Source organism: Aythya ferina (genome assembly GCF_964211825.1).
Source record: "Aythya ferina genome assembly, chromosome: 3".
In the NCBI taxonomy this organism is placed as follows: domain Eukaryota; kingdom Metazoa; phylum Chordata; class Aves; order Anseriformes; family Anatidae; genus Aythya; species Aythya ferina.
In genome coordinates, this window is record NC_140298.1 from 20,510,793 (window position 1) to 20,532,458 (window position 21,666).

General features: G+C 37.9%; 1 protein-coding gene across 1 annotated transcript in view; it reads right to left on the reverse strand.

Annotated features, from left to right (window-relative positions):
* Positions 1-14,420: 14,420 nt before the first annotated feature.
* Positions 14,421-21,666, reverse strand: part of GPATCH2 (G-patch domain containing 2) — a 116,022-nt gene continuing 108,776 nt past the window's right edge. Inside the window, exon 10 of the mRNA XM_084516202.1 lies at positions 14,421-18,076. Within this exon, the coding sequence (XP_084372328.1) occupies positions 17,907-18,076 (170 nt within the window). The 3' untranslated portion in view covers positions 14,421-17,906. The remainder of the gene's footprint in view (positions 18,077-21,666) is intronic.

Sequence of the window (21,666 nt, forward strand, 5' to 3'; positions counted from 1 at the left end):
GAAGTGATGTCGCCAAATCATGTGCCAGACCCGGATGTTTCCCCCATCTTTCCTCCATCGGTGAGTGCTCACTCACGGGGCTGGATAGCCTAATGCCCCCACCAGAAGCACCTGCTTCACTGGGGGGTCTTTCACCACGAGCTCTGCTGGCATGTCCCATGAGGATGTCCCTCACAGCATGGGAAAGAGAAATCCACAGCCTGTCCCGGCCCATGGGTGAATACAGAGCCCCAGGCGTGTTGTGTGCTGCTTGTCACCAATGTATGCTGATGAGACCACCTGGCAAGTACGGGACACCTGAGGGTTTATTTTATCGTTGCCTGCTGGTGCTGAAGAATCTCAGGTTTCATATGAACCAGGTTGTCACGTTAACCAAAAGGTGCCACATGAGAAACGAGAGTAGGATGCAGGCTAAGCTAATCCAGGTTATGGATGTGAAGTCCACACCTGGGGAGAAAATACAGCTGTCTCCTCTCTACTCAAAGACGAAGGCGGTACTTGTCAGGTGGCTGCAACTTGGTACAAGGTACGCAGGACTTTGAAATTAGGCAGCACTTTGATCTAAGTGTATTGTAATAAGACTGCTATTTCTTTGGTCTGTTTTGTACTTTAGATGCATATTTTATATGTTACATTCTGGATTAAAAACAATTTATGGACATGGCTTTGTCTTGAGTCTGTCATATTCACTAGCTGCAAAAATAAAATGCCAGAGGAAATAATGAGTGAGTTTTCAGATTGAAGTCACAGATTCCAAACAAAATGAGCAGCAGCTTCTAGATTAGCATTTTAATTGGTTGAGCTGGATCAATGTGTCCGATTACTTTAGACCACCATGCTCCCATATGCCTTGACTTTCACAAAGATATCAGTTACAGCTTCTCTTAAGCATCTGGATGCAGGCAAATGTAAAGAAAGAAGTAAAAGGAGAAGGGTAACTGGGACTGATGTAAAGCCTTTGACTGGTCTTATATTTGGGCTGGATTGATGTTACATCTTGAAGCTGTCAGAGAAAACAAGACACAAAGGGATGTGCACACAATTAGGGCATAGCAACAATGTCTGAGAGAACTGAGGCACAGAGGGTAAATGACTTTACTAAGGTCCTCATGAATGCCTGGTGTCACCTCTAAATAAATCTCCAAAATTGCCACTTGAACACAATGCTACCTGTGCAAAAATGCAGTGATCTTGAGAATACGGACCAAGACCCTCATGTGCTCTGAACTTCACTACTCCTTGTATTACAGAGTGAGAAACTATTCTGCAGGTAAGTGCCATCTACCCATAGATATCAACAGCTCCCAGTATCCCTGATCCGATCTGAACATGCTGCTGGAGGAAGAGGGCTGGGGAGCACAGCAGCAGCCCTGTCCTGCAGCAGAGGCTGAGGAGCAGCCTTGTGCTGCTTGCTGACGGCCTCCACTCTGTTCTGCTGGGGCTGGCAACAGCGGGGAAGCTACTGCCTGCCTATTCTGTTACTAGCACGGAAATTGTGTAGTTTTAATTCTTGTTCCTGAGCTCTATTTAAGTGACCTTATAGAAGTTCCCAGTGTGGGAGTATATTTTGTTAACCAACAAGTGATTTTAAAGACCCTTGAGATAACTGCATTTCATCCTAATTATATAAGGAAGTATGAACTACATCCACAACCTTGCTACGATTTCAGCTTTATTGGAATTTGCCACAGCTTCCTCCTTGCCTTCTTGGGATATTGCCTGCACAGTATCACCTGTGATCGATATATCTACCAGAAGAAATTGGGGCTTTTGAGTCAACTGCAACACCCTACATACGTGCAGCACCAGAGACTAAGGGAAGATGTTTCAGCAGCACAATCCTACAGGCTGATGTTGCTGACCCTGCAGTCAAACACGAGGCTGTATTTTATTTGGAAGCAACTGTACCAGGTGACATCACAAAATGGAAGGTTCAGTGCCACTAAAAAATTCAGGATGATAATAATAATTAAAGGAAGACTTCATAATTTCTCTCATGGCAAAACTATGGCCTTTCTAAAGGTGATGACCAAGTATTATTCATATTCCAACAGCCACTTGGGATGCTTGTTTAAAGTCAGGCTAGAGCAGCATATAGCTACATCTAACACTCTGCTTTATGTAAAGCAGCAGGAAAGCTTCAGTCTGAATGGGAGGGGAAAAGACACAGCACTGATTCACTGAAGCTGAAATCTTCTCTTCATTATACACTAGTTTTCTTCTGAGTGTGTATGTATTGTCATACTGAGAAACTGAAAAACTCTTCTAAATGTTATTCAAGTTAAAATTCTGCTTTTTCAGCACACACACATGCACACTCAGAAAATACAGCATGTCTATTTTTGGAACATCCCCCAAATCATTTCAAGACAACAACTGGGACAACTGTTTTGTTGCTGAGTCACATAGCGAAGTCTGTTAAGGAGGGACAGTGCATCACAATCCACAAAAGGGATTTAGAAGGTAAATTAACAAAAAATAGAACATACTTAATACTCAGAGATAAAATTGAGCATTCAGAACTGTAGCAAATGCACTTACTGTATCTGAACATCTTCAGCTGGCTGCATAAATTTATCTTACAGATAATCTCCCAAGATATACTTTGTGTAGCCATTCTGCACGCTTGCCCCTACTTTACCCTGAAGCATATGAAATACCTTTTTTTTTTTTTTTTTTTTTTTAATGTTAGTCAATGCTAAGATGATAATAAAACTCATTTAAGAGCAGAGAACTATGGAAATGACGATAACATGGAAAGGGCATTTTAGACTCTTTACCAGTACACCTGCTGCAGAAACACAAAAAAATATAATTCAGATCACATCATTTCCTTTCCTCTGAAACCTCAAACAATGGCTCCTCCACCCATAGCCCTGCCTGGAGTGCACTGGCCACCCCTGTCCAGGGATCTCTAACCAACTGACAGCCCATCTTCAGAAGTCCTAAGTAGGAGAACTTCTGCCACTGCCTCCCACAGATTACCTTTTTTAATATATCCCATCTCCCTGCAACCAGGAAGCCTGACCCACTGAAAAGCTGTTTTGAAATTTTTCATTGATCTTACCAATAGCTGTGTATAGATTCAGAACTTGCCAAAAGAGGAGGAGAAATATTAAATTATTAAAAATACAGTGTAGGGTTAAGGAAGAGAATGATACCAGTAATTTATGTAATATTTACCTGCAATACCATCAGGTTTATGTACCCATAAACTGAACTGTAATAACTGACCTGAACCTGCAAATCTTTAAAAGATTACAAGGTGGACAAATTCAGGCAGATACAATTTAATCATTTGAGGCCAGATTTAACCAAAGGCTGGTTGCTCATATTGCTGGTACCTACTCATGTTTATAATGCATTTGAATAAAAACAGCTGAAAAAAGTTAGGCTAGACTTTGCTGCTTGTAAATATTTAGTAAGAACCTTTCTGAGAGAATTTTAATTAGTCATCTTCATTAGCTCTCTGTTCCAAAATACAACATCTAACATGAAGTCTGACCAAGCATAGCATGGCACTGTGCTTGGACATATGCAAAGCTCTTGCCACTAAAGCTTTCAACTCTTTCTTCCCTTGGAAGCACATGCTCTAGGTGGCCAGCTCTGCCACCAAGCTTTTTACTGCAGCTGAGGCAGCCTTTGCCACATAGGACTGCGGGCATTTGGCTTCCCTCCAGGGACAGAGATGTTGGCTCATGGAGAGAGAATAGAGGGGACTTGATGAAGACTGAGTGGGTCTATCTTCCCTGCTTTTCTTGATTCAATGTCAAACTCTCCTTAAAGGTCTAAGATAATTTGGAAACCAAGGATTATGAAGCAGATGGCTTTACACACAAAGCATTTTTTTCCCATCTTCGTTAAAAATCAGGAATCACTTGTACGCATTTCTGCTAATACATGCATGTATTGTCACACAGCTCCTTTCCTCATGTGCTCCCATTGAAGAAAATGGAGCTTCCCATATTTTATAGAGTGATTCTAGCAGGAAAACTGTTGTCAGAATTGCAGCTACCTAGGGTGGTGTCAAAATTTGCTTCTTAAATGCAACATTTACCCTAAAACTTTCTTGAAAGCTGTTAAGAAGGTTTAAGAGTTGCAGTTCATAATATATAAGCAATACTATCTTTTGTTGTTGTTGCTATACTAGATTTCCAATTCTTCTATATGTATACCTTGCATAGGCTATATCTGTGAGATATCTTTTTCAGCAATATTGATGGGTTGATGTCTTTTTATCAATGTTTTAGAAAAGACCTAGCTGAATAGTCCTAAATGATTATATTTAAAACATAAAAACTATTGAACTATATTTACTTCATATATTTTTATGGAAAACCTACTTATTTAAATACCCTGCACACACCGAGTTTTCTGGTTATGAAAAAAGTGAAGAAAAATACTATTTGCTTTTAGGTAATCGGATTCTGTGGGATCTAATCCTATATCCTATTTATGGCTGTGCTAGCTATTCAAAATTAAAATGAACCTTTCATCCGTGTGTATCATAAATGGGCATTTATCAGGATTATATGATTTTGCAATCCATCTGAATATGTAACCAGAATTTGTTTTCTTTCCGTTTCACTATGTAATTACCATGCAACAATAACAAAAGTGACATGTTTGAAGAACAGATAAAATGCTGTAAATTGGCCAGTAATGGTGATATTTCCTCATCTTCTGAAAAACCCATTTATTCTCTCTCTCAACAAATCAAGGCATTGTCAGCCCATACTCATCTTGTGGCCAGAGGGGCCCTACCAATTTCTAGATGTAAGTGAATACTGGAATGCAGATGAGGGCTACTAACTAAGGCTTTCAACCCAGGCAGCTGGTCTTAGCTTGCCTCAATTTCTAAATCATCCATAATGGGGCCAAGACCTCCGAAGCACTAAAAAGAGCGAGCTGACATGCTGGACAAACTGTTAATTTTTTCCTGAAGAAGCTGCTATATTGCACATCTGTCACTGCTGTGCAGACAATTACTCACCAAGTGGAAAAAAAATCTGCTGCTTGTTTCTAGCATAGTTGTTAATGGGTGTAATGGAGAAACACAAGAGCATGAGATCCACTTCAGGACAGCTTCTCCATGCTTTTCCTTGGTTTGTGAAGTTGTATTTAAAAATAAAAATATCTGTGCTCTGCAGTCCACAGTGTCGCTCAACTGCTACAATTAAAACCATATATTAAATCAGCTGATACTGAGTCTATAGCTATATTAGTGAAGTAAGTTGCAAACATTTTTGTACCTTACCTAAAATCTGTGTCTCTGAAGTACTTCATTGTTTGTAACTGACATAGTAAGGTTTTCAGAGAATTGTTGCAGAAAAATAACCAAAATCAACCAACCAAACCAAACCAACCCCCCCCCCAAAAAAAAAAAAAAAAAAAAAAAATAGAGAAGACAAAAAAGGCAAGACAGATAGGAGTAAGCACAATGGAAAGCGTTACACTTCATATTATTTCTTACACACCTACTAAAGATAACGTTAAGAAATGCTTAATTGCAAAATGTCCATAAATTTTAGCCTGTGAGCTGCTCAGACTATCACTAGTAATTACTCTGACCTGAGTGGGGAAAAAGAATGTCAAGGATATAGAGCTGGGGCAGTCGGGCAACATTCAGACTGGAAGAGCACAAGGAGCAGGATGTGGAACTCATCAACAAATACAAAACTATGCAGGTAGGGCCTTGTAACAGTATTCATCAAAGACAGTACAGGAATCCATAAAAAATCACAATGTCCAACCACGACTGGTCCACACTAATAATTACATCTTTAAGATAAATTTGCATGAAATTCTGACTAAGGCTCTAGGGAATGGGATTCAATATTTTCATTATTAAATCAGCTAACAGAATGAGGATAACATCAAGAAGTCCTCCACCAACCCTTTCTGAAGGCAGGAAAACCTTGGCATGGCAGCATTCTGCTGGCCTAGAGGCTTTCTGCCCCTCCTTTAGCAGGTAACACTACTCATGTGCCAACCGAAGCACACCTTGTTCCAAGCCCGATTCTGCCAACCCCAAACTTTCAGAAGTCTTCAATCAGATCTCCTCTTCCATGAATTATTAATTTCAATTTAAAATAATTAAATGAAGAGAAAAATACGACCTTCACAGTTCTTTTTCCTACCTCCTGGCACTGGAACATAATGGACATGCGTGGGTCATGTTTTCCAGATAAAACTTTGCAAGATAGTATACAAACAGAAGTAGTGGCTTTTAGCAAAACATACAGTTACGGGAGACTCACAGAAGAACATATAGGACATGATCACAAGGACTCATTTAAGTTGGAAACAAACAAAAAATTCAAATCAATTTTTAAGGAAGATGGGTTAATTCCAGTTTGCGGATCAGTTGGCAGATCACCACTTCAGCAGTGGGAAAGAAGCAGCCGTCAGTCCTGGAGGAAAGGCCCCAGGAGAACAGACAGCGGGAAGTGGGGCCACAACAAACACCTCACCTTCTGCAGGAAAATTAAAGAATCATCAAATGACACTCTTTTGCAGCAGAGCGGGTGGCGTCTGAGAATTGGAGGATGATTTATCCTGTCTGACAACTCAGACAGAAGACAACTCTAATGTACAGATAAAACCAAAAGTAGCAATAGTAGATCATACTGTTGGCAGCTAATGGCACTGGCTTGCTGGAGAGAAAACTGTGTCTACTTAAAATGTCAGGTGTACAAAGTGATGTGCCTGTGTTTAGTAGCAGGCCAGAAGCAGGACTCTGATTCACTTATCAATTTATTATATATTACCATAAACCTGTTAAATAAAACAGTATTTATTACCTGGTACCTCAAAAAAAAAAAAAAAAAAAAAAAAAAAAAAAAAAAAAGGAAAAAAAAAGGTAATACCCAACACTTTCAGGATAAGCTTTGATATATATATATATATATTTTTTTATGACGTTAAATTGACACCTGAGACTACAATAAAGATTATGAAATTGAGTTAAAAATCAAAACACACTATGAGTGTATTTCATTTACCAAAGTTAATGGTGATGAAAAAGTGACAGATTGCATCATTTCAGAACAGATTTTAGTATTTACTGGGACTGGTTGTGGCAGAGTGAAAAATGCTGAAGATTGGGCACTTCTCTCACCTGTGCCTTCAGTGAGCCTTGCCTGGTCAGTAGGTCATGACCATGACATCAGACAAGTCGCCTACAAGGACAATGATAATTTAATACTTGCTCTGAAAACTTATAGAAGAATCATAGAATATCCTGACTGAAGGGACACACAAGGCTCATGAAATCCAGCTCCTGGGTCCACACAGGACCACCCAAAAACCAGACCCTATACCTGAGAGCATCGTCCAGATGCTTCTTGAACTCCAGCAGGCTCGGGGCCATGACCGCTGTCCTGGGGAGCCTGTCCCAGTGCCCGAGCACCCTCTTGGTGCAGAACATTTCCCTAACCCCCAGCCTGACCCTCCCCTGTCCCAGCTCCATGCCGTTCCCTCGGGTCCTGTCGCTGTCCCCAGAGAGCAGAGCTCAGCGCCTGCCCCTCCGCTCCCCTCGTGAGGGAGCTGCAGGCCGCCATGAGACCTCCCCTCAGCCTGCTCTGCTCTGGGCTGAACAAACCCAATCACCTCAGCCACTCACATGTCTTGTCCTCTAGACTCTTCACCACCTTCCTAGCCCTCCTTTGGATGCTCTCTGATAGTTTTATGTCCTTCTTATACTGTGGTGCCCAAAACCGCACACAATACTTGAGGTGAGGCCTGCATCTCAAGAGTAGAACAGGACATTCCTTCCCTCAACCAGCTTCTCATTCTCATTTAAGTGTCTTGGATTTCCTTGACATTTTGAACACTTTAATGTTGTACTTTCCAAAATGACTATTGCAGCTTCAATTAAACATTTTAATTTGTGTTTTGAGTGCTATTTTGCAGTGGCTAACATTATAAAGCCAAATTAGACAAATTATGATGAACGTTCATAGAAATTAAGTATTTTGAACCATTTCCTGCCAAAATGGATATATTCTGTACTATGAATGAAACAGAAAGCTGGTTCTTTACTCTAGGCAAATGACCATATTTTTACACAGACCCTAACTTATAACCGTATAGTTCTGAATTATATAAAAATGTTATTTCTATTAAAACTTGGCCAATTTTGCTCCATTTTCCTCATTTTTTCCTCCCTCTTCTTTTTATTTTTTATTTTTATTTATTTATTTTTTTAATTTTCTTGACGCTCATCTCCTCTATTCAGCATGTGAGTGTGGAAGCACTTTGAGTACCTCACTACCTACAAAACAGATCTGAAACACACTGTCTGTTTGAAATTTCAGACGTTTTTATGCTGTGATCCAGGGTGCTTTGGTACTGTAGGAAATGATTTAGTTTTCCTTGTGATTGTAAGTAATCTGTTGGTTGTCTTCAACAGAATAATCGTTTTCTATCCTTAAATCTGCATTGTGCATGCCATTTGTACCTGTAATGCCAGGTAGATGTTACATTTCAACTCAAGTGCTGCAATTGCTGAGCTGCTAATGATTTCAAATCCAAGATTTCTACATCAGAAGACTACAAAATAGTATGATTATGGATCTCTTAAAATAAAGATCCTATTGGTTCTGTGTCTTATAGAATATAATGATGTTAAAAATAAAATCTGACATTTACCCATGGTCATAGCCTCCTTAACTAGTATTTAAGGATCTAGGGTTTCATTTGTGATCTTGTTAGTAAAATATATATATTGGTATATTAAGATAGGAAGCCAGTCTGGCCTTGATCTTAGGGCAAGTCACCTTGGTCGTCTAAACCATTGGTGCTACTTTATGAAACTACCATCGTCCTTTCTGAAGTGCTTTGAGATGCCTGGTTGAAGAAAAGTATATAGTAGTTTGGAGTCCTGATTTCTTCTATTAAGCAGTCTTGATTTTAGGAAATTGTTTCCAATGTATCACTTTTTTTTTTTTTTTAATTTTTTATTTTTTTTCCCTGCAGATTTTAATCTCCATTAAAAATAGCTCAGTAAACCCCACAGATAAATAATTTTTCAGATATTTATTAATCACAGGTTGTCAGCTTTATATTATTTACTGTTATATTGTCAGAGGTAAAGTTGATTGAGTTTAATCACATTCTTTCTGAACGTGGCACTGAAGACACATGAGTAGACATTTGTAGTATCATGGCCTAGAAGAAAATCATAGCAGGGCCTTGTGTATCACAGCCCAGTACAGTGTAACTGTGGGGCCTTGTGTCCTCATGTCCCAGCATTGTGTCACAGCATGTCTGTGTAACATCACGGCCCAGAACATAGTCATATTAGGGCCTTGTGAACTCACATCCCAGCACAGCTTCACAGAATGGAGTTGTACCCTTGTGGCCCAGCACATGGTCACAGCAGGGCCTTGTGACGTCCCAGCCTGGCACAGCATCACAGCAGGGCCTTGTGGTTTCACTGCCTAGCACAGTGTCACAGCACAGCGTCACAGCACAGCATTGTAACTTCATTGACCAGAACAGTCACAGCAGGGCTTTGTCACCTCATATCCTGCCACAGTGTCACAAGCAGGGCCTTGTGACCTCACAGCCTGACGTAACGTCACAGTGAAACACTGTAACCTCATGGCCCAGCACAGTCATAGTAGGGCCTTATGGACCCACAGCCCAGCACAAAGTCATAGCAGGGCCTTGTGAATCCACTGCCCAGCACAAAGTCATAGTAGGACCTTGTGAACGCACTGCCTGGAGCAGTGTCACTGCATGTTGTAACCCCATGCCATGGTGTCACAGCAGGGCCTTGTGACCTCATGGCTGAGAACAGACTCACAGTAACAAGCAAGGTGATTATACCTGGGGAAAAAAAAAAAAAAAAAAAAAAAAAAAAAAAAAAAAAAAAGAGCTTGATTTTTGAGGGATTGTTACACTACTTTTACTACACTCAGACTGCCAGATTTCCTTTGTTTATGGATAGTTTAAAATGCATCAAGTTACCATGTATAAATATATTACCATGACTTAAAAATATATTTTGCTTCAATACACTGACAGTGTTCATTTGCTGTTAGCAGCCTGGAACATGTTGAGAGGTAATGGGTAAAAATCAAGGACCAGATCAATCAAGGACACACTGTGGCTGGGGCCTACTGCAGGCCGCCTGATCAAGGGGAGCCTGTTGATGACGCCTTCTGGCTTCAGCTACAAGAAGCACCACACTCATATGCTCTCATCCTGATGGGGAACTTCAACCACCCAGATGTCTGCTAGAAAGGCCACCTAGCAGGCTGTGCGCAATCCAGGAGACTCCTGGAGTGCGTTGAGGATAACTTCCTGGTCCAGGTATCAGACAAACCAACCAGAGGAGAGGTGTTACTGGACCTGGTGCTCACCAGTGCAGACAAACTTGTTAAAAAGGTTAAGATTGGAGGCAGCCTGGGCTGCTGTGGCCATGCCCTGGTTGAGTTTGAGATCTCAAGGGATATGGGCTTGGCAAAGAGCAAGGTCAGGACCCTGAAACTTTGGAAGAGCGAACTTCCAGGGGGTGACATCCCTGCCCATGGCAGGGGTTAGCACTAGATGGCCTTCAAGGCCCCTTCCATCCCAAGCTGATTCTATGACACCAGGCCACCTGGGATGCATTTGTAATACCTACACTACCTTAAGAGCAGCTGACTTTAAGCAGATAGGAAATTTTGTCCAACATCTCACATGATTTCCTCCTTCCAATTATATTCATGATCCTTGCTTTTTCCTTTATCAGTATTTACTGTAAGACATAGCTGCTGAATCTGGACCCATATGAACAAAACAAGAGCTCTCATTCATTGTGTGCATAGAAATTGCCTTTTGTCCAGGGAAATCTCTTTAGAGTATTTCTCTGTAAAGGTATTTTTCAGAAACAATTAGGATCACAAAGGTAGTATATGAAGTGTCACAGAATTTTTCTATGGCTTGAAAAATAATTATCAGCTTATTTGCATTGTTAAACGTTAATTAGCTGTGAATGGTATTTTTTTTTTAACACTGCAATACTTCAATTTCTCATTACAAAATAATTTCAGCTCTATTAATTAGTTCTAACAGTAACTCATAGTAATGGATGACACCTTAAGTGAGCTATTAAATGCACTTTACCACTGATTAGGAAGAAGACAACTGAAAAACCTAGCTAGGTTTACATAAAGACAGAATATGAAACAATACATTGCAGATTTATTGACTTTCATAAAGCACCTCACCCCTTTTAAGTAACGTGGGTTAGCAGAACTAAAGATTTTGTTACAGTTTGGTGAAGTACGTGGTTGACAGCTTAACAAATGGCCCAGCATGTAATAAATTTATGTATTATTCTGTTATTCTCAGGAAGGATCTACATCTATATCATGTATGGGTGTTCATTTGTGTAGACACGTTAATTTTCATACAAGCAGATAACTTAATTTGCTTTACTACAAAGTAATACCTTGCAAGCTTCTTCTTTTTTGACTCACTAGGTCCAAATACATCACCGAAATATGGTTCTGGCCAAAGTTCTTCTGTTAGCCACTATTCTGGATTGTGAAAAAAATAAAAATCCAAGGAGGCTTCCTTTACCATGGCATTGTAACCTTTGTGTGTAAGGGGTAGAAATTGCCTAAACTGAGTTAATCAGAACTGTAATCTACTAGTATTCATATACTCACTGACAAAGAGTATATGAAAAATAAATCAATTTACACTAGAGAGAGTATAAAAGCAACCTGATACTTTTGTTACTTATTATTTGCATCACATTAAGAAAACCCTTATAATTATTATTTGTTCACTCTCAAAATATCTTTTGTCAGTAAAAAGGCATATCATGGCATACAGAAAGGAAACAACAGATTAGCAGTGTTCTCACAGATGGTGGGACTACTAGAGTTCAGTTCAAATCAACACACTATTATTGCTATTCTTGTTCAAGCAATTTGTACATTTAGTGTTAGTTATACTTACATATGTATGTTGTAGATCATATCTACTATTAGAAATGTGAGACACCATCATATATACAGAGAGCACATTTATAAAATTTTTGATAACCATTCTACTTACTTTAAAAATTGTAGAACATTTAGATGCTTGCAGTAATCTGGAGCATTTAGAAAAAAATAAGGCAACACTTGTGGAATTCAAACTTACTTTTTAACACTTGAAACTAGTAGTAAAGAATAGAAATTTTGTGAATTGCTACTTGCAAATGCAACAAGAGAAATTCCTGTGGCTTCCAGCATATTCCCTAAGAAAACAGCAAAGTTTGTGCAAGAGAGAAACCAACAGGAGTATGGTGAACTAGGTAGAGAAGCCAATCAGTTGTTGTGAAGATGGGCCAGCACAATCCAGTTGACTCAAGTCACTCCAGTGACTTGCAGGAACTCTAATGCCATGGAAAATTGAGGACTCATTTCTATTACAGAGAAGGAAGTTAGGGCCCCAGTCTTCAAACATTTGCATGCATGTTTATTTTTAGACCTATGAAGTACTCCATCTTGAAGGCAATGGAGATATTTAGGTGCCGAAAGTGTTACATGTCTTCCAGTCTTCATCAGTTTGGGGTTGAGCAAACACAACACCCTGTCAAGGTGGAAGAAATTTCAATTTGAAGTGTCAGTGTTGAACAGTAACTGACAAAGGCAGCAGTAGGCCTTTCAGAAAATTGGCCAGGTGAGGTACTGAAAAACAACTTCACTAGACTGGTACAAATGATCTTGAGCATTATCACTTAGCACATACATGAGATAACACTAAGAGAGAAACCACAGGGCATTATCACTTAACACATATATAGGGCTATGCTTCTTCAGTAAAAAAGGACAAGGATGAAGGACTACGCTGATGACTTAAAGCACACTAAACTAAACATATAAACATATGATCAAATATTCTGAAAGATAATCTCATTTTAATAAGATCATATACTTAATCAGTGTAAATATATGACAATAAAACAAAATCCTTGAAGACTAACGACTTATATTCACAGTTTCAGAAGTCAGACTCCACATTACTTAAATTCATCATAACAATACTATAAACAGTCAAGCCAAAATCATGATTTTCTAATAGATGGCATATCTCATATTAATTCAAATCACTTTTCACAGCTTTTAATAATCACAGTTCTCATAGAGGCAGGAGATCAAGTTTAAAGAATCTGAGTGATTTTCAGTCTTTTACTTAAAGATTGACAAGCAACTTACCACCGTGGTCAAAGTACCTGCAGTATCTATTTTATTGCAGTTACAGAAGGGACTCATAGGAAGCCCAAACATTTCCACTAGAGTTATCCTACTGCCAGTTAATCATGAAACTTTCACTGTTGTGGTAAAGTTTTCCTCGTTGCAGACCTACACTAAAAAGTTTGTTGACAGTTTTACCAAACTCTTATAGTGTAGATAAAGCCTATAAAAATCCATGCTGTTAAGCTGTTAAGCTTACAGTTTTTCTAGTTAAAAAAAAAAAAAAGGCAAAACCAACCACTTAAGCAGAACATCCATGCTGAAATTGTTGCACCTCCTCCAAGGCTTTTTAAAGTATATGTCATGAAAAAACAAACCAAACCAATCCAAACAACAACAAAAAACAATCTTAAATACCATACCTGTAAAAACAAACAAACAAACAAACAAACAAAAACAATCACAGCAAAGCTCTTCCACAGAGAATTCAAAGCAAAAACATGACGACCTTTAAGAATGACATTTTCTCTTTTAACACGTTAGATTATCTTTACAGCTAGACAAAGAAATAATTCTGTGCTTTTCACTAAGTTGAATAGTACAGACTGAATACATACACTGCCTTTAGATATGGGACTCTACTGTGGGCACCTTTTCTATTGTAGTCACTGTGTGCTAACTATGCCACTGTTCCCAAAACCACCGTTGTGAATGAAAACCTAATTAAAAGGTCTCCTGAATTTAGTGTAAGATAGGGAAGGAATCCCCATTTCTCATACGGCTTTACTGAAACTACTCAGTGAGCATGGGGAGCAGGAAGGTAAAACAAATGTAGCGTGAATTCTCTGAGAAGCAACAGTTTTGGAGACGTGCTTGAAGAGAGAGCATACAGTCCTGGTACAGTTATCAAAGTATACACATACTTACACATACTTAAAGACTTGTATTTAAACGTCTTAGAAGAATATGATAACAACAAGAGTACTGCAAACACTTTAAACAAGGCATTTTGTGACATTGTGGTGTAATATTTTATGCTGGATAATAACCAGCTAGAAAATAAATGAGAGTAAGAAGGTACAACTCTCTAAGGTTTAGCAGAATATACATGTACTTGCTATAAGATATTAGCAACCTTAATTATATTTTCAGAAACAAAGTTTTTGCATTCACTTGAGCAATAACAATGCTATCAAAAAGTGCAGTTTAAAGAAAAGAACATACAAAACCCATGAAGAATGAAGTCTAATTGTTTTATTTCATCTTGCATTTGTGTTGTTAAAGCAAAGCATTCTATACATATTATTAGCTATTTACTGCCATTCTACACCCATTATTGACCTAATTGCAGAAAGATGGATGCAGGGACAAACTTGTTAAAATAAGCATACTGATAATGATTCTCTGACTTCAACAAATATTTATTTAAAAACAGGATTCTGCCAGAAACCACTCATGTGTTTCTTTTATTAACAGTTAATGGCTTAATTCACAGAACTGAGACACAATGAACATGTAGCAAAATGCAATGCCAATAATATTGTATGCACTTTTCTTTTTACTAAACATTCTGCACAGGCAGAATATTATGTTATCAGCTGAACTACCAATTAATCAAACACCTAAATGGAAAGAATCTGGTGAGTGATGGTAACTTTTAGATACAAGATGATTCCATATTTATTTATATAGGCATAAAAACCTTCAGTATCACAGCCATTAGGAATTATTATCTGAAAACACTTGTATATGTATTTTAAAGTAGTGTGAGCCAGTTTTATGGCATGTGTCATATTATGAATGCAAGTTAGGTATGGGAAAAACCTGAAGAAAAAAAATTCGAGTACTTTGACTTGTTTCAAAGCCATCTAACACTGCAGTGGCTTAAAAAATGAAGAAAAAAAACAAAAAGCGATGCGTTTTTGTTTTGTTTAACACTAGCTTTAACTGTGCACAATTACACTACTGGAATATCTTTAAAATCACTCCTGTGAGATGTGGAAAACCAGAAAAATGATAGTGTGAGCCTGAATGGGAATTTTACTGTGACATTAAAATGTCTTGAAACGCTAGCTTAATATATTTTAATAAATCAGTTTCTTCTACAGCTTCTAGAAGATGAAGTTGACTGTTAGCTGTGGCATCTATAGGAATACCTGTTGGAAAACAAAGGTTTACTTATCTCCATACCAAAATCAATGTGACTGGTTTTAACGTCTAATCATTTCTAACACTGATATAAAACAAAAAGTTATAAGATTTCTGATCTTACTAAATAATTCTTCCATTAAGGCTATTTATTTTTATGCTCAAGTGTATCTGTTTGAATGGATGAATAGAGCTGAAAGCTGAAAAGAGGTTTTCTCTCAACAAGTATCCATTATTTTCCCCTTATCTTCATAAAACAGGAAATATTTTCAAGCACTTTTGGAGCTGCAGACTGATTTCTTGAGGAACTACTATGATGATAAAATGCACAGAAATACGTCAGCGTTATATATGCCATACTTAAAGTTTCCTACCCAAGATATGTTGGAGTTGTAACCAAAGAACAAGAATGAGTTTTTAAGAGAAAATCAATATTCCTCTACAGTTTTAGAGCTAGAACAATTAGAAAAATATGAACTTCCTGTCCTTAACTCACATGTTTCAAAATATTTGAAGGAATTTCTGATAGTGTACAAGACAAAGAGGTCTTCAGTTGCCCTAGCAGTACATTTGCATTGAAAGAATGGGAATGTGCCACACAAATTCATTATTGTAAAAAAAACAAAACCAACACAATTACAGAAGTGAGCACCTCTGCTGTCTGCAGAACTCCAGGTTCTTGGCCATTTGCAATTACGTGGCCCTGAAATTCTTTAGATATGGAATGTGTTTAACTCAGCTTAGTTGTGCAAGAGATATTTGAGGTGGCTAATTTACATTAAGCTATGCCCCAAAACCCTCCATAAAAGTTGCTGTTGATTATAAATATCAAGCCTGTTTAAAATTTCTTATCGTGTCAAAAAGTAAAACCACACAATGATACCAAGGCTCGAAACAACAATTGATAGTTCTTCTGAAACTCAGAGAACATGTGCATTCAGCTATCATTAAAAACAACGTTAGGTACTAATCTTTTACTCTAGGTAATTGTGAAGGAATGTTCCCAAACTGACAGTACTCACAGTGGAAAGGATGAACATTATTTTTAAGCAAATTCAGTGCTATAATGCTGCCACTTTTTCTTTTCCTAGCATTATCTTTGTGGAAATAATTGGTGAAGCTGAGAAAAAGACAAGTAATAAAAATACTTAAAATTCTTCACTATATTTCACAGTCACATGAAGGAAGCTGTGCTCCCTTTATTTTAAGGAGTCATCTTTGCAAGCATCTAGAGGTAAATATTTTTCTAAGCAGTCTGGTAGCAGAGAAGGGGAAAAAAAAAGACTGAAAAATCAAATCCTGCTCCCTGTGTAAACAGGGTAAATATTGCCAACGACTACAACAGCGTCAGGATTTTCTCCTTTGTCCAACAGTTTTCTTCAGTCCTATCATTTAATTTTAAAGTAGAATTTGTTTTATACTGCAGACCAAGAGTACCCTAGGAGCTTGATTGGTTACTGCTTAATGAAATTACTTCTGCTGACATTAGATACATTAGGATACTGATTAAAACACTTAATGATCCCTCTTGATTTTAAATTGCTAGCTTAGATTTGTGAGATGCCAAAGTATCTTTTCCCTTCCTTTCCTCCACTCTAATCTTGCTTCTCCTTGTCCTTTTTCTGTTTCTTCATGATCATTAAAGATTGTGGCTCACTCACAACAGCACGATCACAAAACGAACGCTGAACACTGACTGCATTGTTTAAAATATGCTAAACCCCGGTATATAAACACTGAAAGATAAAGTTATCTTTAAAATACAATTTCCAGGTTCAAATTTGATATTATTCTTAAATGTGGACACACTGAAGATTATTGATATAAATAGAAATCCAAACTCAGAATAAACTTTAAATTTAAATATCTGCTGAAAAAAAAGATAATCCTGTAAATGTAAAAACAATTATAAAAGCTTTACTTTTGAGCTTGAACGTGGAAGACTGTGATACACTGCCAGATTACGATGTTGGAATGGCATTGCTATGATGACAAAACCATTTTTCATGCTTTTATACAAAACTATATAACATATCACCTTCCAGTTGGAAACATGTATATCTTACGGGCAAAATGACAGCTTATCCTCAAATACTGTTAAACGCTAGAAATATTAGGTTTGGAAATTTTGCCTGAAAAGGGGGAAAACACAATAGCTGTATAAAGTTCCATTTTCCTTGACAAATCTTATCAAGACTCTTGAGATGAAATTATATGTACAAAAAAAATTTTGCTTAGATACTAAAATCTGCTGCGTCAGAAGCTTTTATGAAAAGAAGTGAATATACTGAATTTTATGCTTAATACAAACTCTAAGACCAGAGAAAATAAAAAAGTACAAGTGTTCATACACTTTAGCACCATTGTAAAGTTAGATTCAAACGCCGGTTCTGCCGCTGTGGCTGTAGTTTGCAGCTGGTGTAGCTGATGTGAAGCACAAAGACTTCAGTGATCTTTGAGAAGAGAATAACTGGATCTGCTGATCATAATGAATAACACAAGATAGCAACTTTTTCCCTTGTCTTTTTAAATTACTTTCAATCTTTACTTTTACTTGGCAGCCAGAGTATATTTCTGTCAGCTAAATCCAAGTCCGAGTCCTTTTGGTCTCTGGATGGCTCGTATTGGCTCTGCTATCCCTTTGCCGTCTGGTCCGAGGCCTGTGCCAGGAGTCCAGCCCATGCTCTGAAGCATTCGGTTTCCAATGTTGTTTTCTGGGATTGGTTGGGTGTTTTCACCTACAAACCCTGAGATTAAAGAAACACACAGCATTAATCAGCACTGCCTGCCATGTGGAGAATAGCAGGATAATCTCCCTTAAAGCTTTAAACCTTCTTATTCTCCTAATTCATCTAATAGGTTGCTAGAACAGGCTGTCTTTGCACATGTTGACCTCCTCACTGCTTATGAGTCTAAATAATACAGCCTAAGGTTTTGCTTTATTTTCAATGTTTCTGAAGTCTTGCTTAGTTTTTAGATGTGACAAATATTGCTGCAGATCCTTTTGTATTTCAATACAGTGGGTTGTATGTCAGTCTCAGAGGACATGTGCCCCCTTGCACAAGTCTACCAATACACAGACAAGATTGCCCAGATATGTGGTCCTATAAAATTACTAAACCAAGGCACACCATAATGTCACAACCATCTTTTCATTCTCAGCAATATTTATCAATGCTCAAGAAGATCTCTTTCAGTAAAACACATTAAATATTTTTGATTAAACAACTACAGATGCTACACAGAAGATAAAAATAGGCGGTCTAAAATTTTGAAATTCAGCCATAGCCTTACACAGTTTCTCTTTTATTAAAGATGCAAGAGATGTTTAATATATCCATCTTTATTTTTTGGTATTTTTCAGTAACATTGGGTCTCTTCCTGTACAACTGAGAACTCAGAAAAGCTGTGCACACACTACTGAAGAGATTGTCAGGACTGCAAGTATAATGTAACAGATTCATTTTCTTATGACTACAGCATAAAGAAATGTGAATGTCAAGTAACAAAACTGTTTTTTTTCCCTCATCAACCAAGATCCTCAAGCTAGACTTTTGGAGATGATGCACGGATAAGCTTTCCCATATGTAGCTGTCTTGCATGAGGAATACAAATGATATTTGTTTCAAGAATTTTCAGTAGAACTTAACGAGTTACACCATACAAAATTTTAAAAAGTGATGAAGCTTTTGAAGTAACATGAGCTTTTTTATACAGGCAGCTGTTTTTTCTTTTCAGCTCTTTTCAACACATTCCTTCCCCTGATAATAGAACAACAGAACTCACCACATGCCCAGCTTCAAACATTATCTGCTTAACTTTCTACCTACTTATTCTGACGTACTGCTTCTTAAAAAGTACTGTAGGAGGAGACCATGGTGTTGTGCTTTTGGAGAACATGATGTCTTCAATCAAGTATTTACTACTGACAAGCAGCTGGCTCATTGTTATATTAACTTATTAAACAGGAACACAACAAAAGTTGAACAAGCTCTTCTGAAAATCCTCATTTATCACGCAAACATAAAATGAAAACAAAGCCCCACAGTGGAAGCCCCCCCCACAGACAGAGGGTCAAAAGGAGAGGTGCACATTAAAAACCTGATAGTGATTGAGATGATGAATGTACAGTACTCAAGCACTATTCACTACAGATCTGTTTAGATTCAGCAAAACAGTGGCCACATGAAAGGTAGGAAGCTTCCAAGCATCTCGGTCCCTGAGTCAAAGAAAAAGGGAAACGTACTGAGAGAAGGCGTCCTTTAATACTAGTTTGAAGCTATGCTTAATGCTAGGCTTAAAATAAAGGCTTTTAAGTCAGACGACTCCTGTCCCCGAGAGGGTTCCTCTTGAACTGACCAGCACAGAATTCAATGACCAAGACTTCCTTTCTTTTCAGGCCCCCACAGGCAGAGTCAATTTTCATACAGATAACTCCCTGACACTGCCTGGCATACACAACACAGGCTTTGCAACCTTCTTAGTTGTACTTTCTAGCTCAAAAAATGGTGAAAAGAAGAAAGGCTACCATTCAACAAAAATAAAGGTAAAACCTCACAAGCAAAATCCAGGAAGCGCGTTTTGGTCTACTCTTTACAACTCATGGTAAGAAATGTGGTTCTAGTGTCTGTGGTACAATTAATGGGGAAACTTCCAAGGAAAGATCCAAGAGATCCATCAAGCAGTACAGAACAAGTATACAAGTGTATTTTATAAGTATTGGGAATATTAAATGATTCATAATGCTGCTTGGCAACAAAGAGAAATGCTGCTAGGATGGCATGCAAAGCACAGCTTGAGCTAAAAAAAAAAAGCAATTTTTTTTTGTTATCCTATTTGGAGGAAAACCCATGGACTTCTTCCTGCAAAATATATACCTTCCTACATGAATTTCAATTCTCAAGACATCTAGATCAACCTCACACAAAAGATATATGAAAGAATAATCTGTACCGTAACATGTTATTTAACAAACTCATCTTTCTATTTTTGATATTCTTTGATATAGTTTTTTTTTTTTTTTTCTTTCCTGTAACTAACAGGAAAATTGGAATACTTTTTGTTTTTACAGATACAAAGTGCTTCTAAAATGTATATAAAAAATCTTTTTTACTCCACCATGCATACTTTTCTATTTCCTGTGAGAACACTAAGACCTGCCCTGAAGCCTTCTGTTTTATTCTTACATTTTGCCAATTTGTAACAAAAAGAAAGAGAGCAGAAACCACCACAAACTTGGCTTCACAACTCACTTTTGGGCAAACAATCAAACAGCGTCCACTGTCCGAAGGATACTGTGATTGGAGACTTTGTACAACAATAAGAATAAGGCAAAACCAAAAAGCCACCCAACTTGCCTATTTTGTGGGCATGTACATTGACTAATTACTCTTTCATGCAAATAACGTAGATATAGATAGCTTTTATTTCAAGTCTGAAAAAAGGTTTAGTGTATGCAGGACATTCTTTTGCAGTAGAGTCAGTTTTTATCTAAATATATATCTACATCTGTCTTAAATTTTTCAAATGATGGATGAAAATTGCAGGAATGTTAACTTGTAATGCAATATTTTACTTGAGTGAGAAGAATATGGATAGCTGTATTCATAACTGCCCTTTTCCTCCATTCCATGGCCAATAAGCAAACAGAAAAAAACAACCTTGCATCTTTGATTGACTGCATGATGGAAAAGAGCTCTTAAAAATCATGTTACGCTGTTTGTTATTCCCCTGACCCTCATTCCTATGCTTTGGGCTTTCATTTTCTAATTAAAATCAGTAATTGTCCTTGTAATATTCATCTTCAAGTTCAGTTTTTAATTCATGCCCATGGCACTTCTTGGACTAGCCAGTAGGCCCTTTTAAAGAGAATAGTCCAAGCACACTGGCCTTGAAAAGGGCTGTGCTACCTCTGGGACGTGTTCAGTCTCGACCCACCCAGGAGCAAGAACAAAATCAACCCATTGTGCCATCCCACGAAAAATAACTATGCAACATCGTATTAAGCAAAAAAGCAGGGATGCCTTTTTCTGACTTTATTGCTGTATGAGGTTTAGTGGTGTTGCAGGAGTTATACGGAAATCTCTGTAGTAAGAATTTGTTGGAATTCCCTGTGCAAAGCCTTTTACAGACTGAGAAGTCTTAGCAACCATAATAATCTGGTTCCTGATCTACCAGATGCTGTCTGGATGCAGGAGTGGTTGCCATTACACAACTGAGGAGCTAACACTGAGGAACAGCAGCTTGCTTGAAAGGACAGCACTATAAAATTCCTCCACTTGCATCCCTTCACTTCACAATACCAGCAATACACTTTGGTGTACATGAATGGGCATTC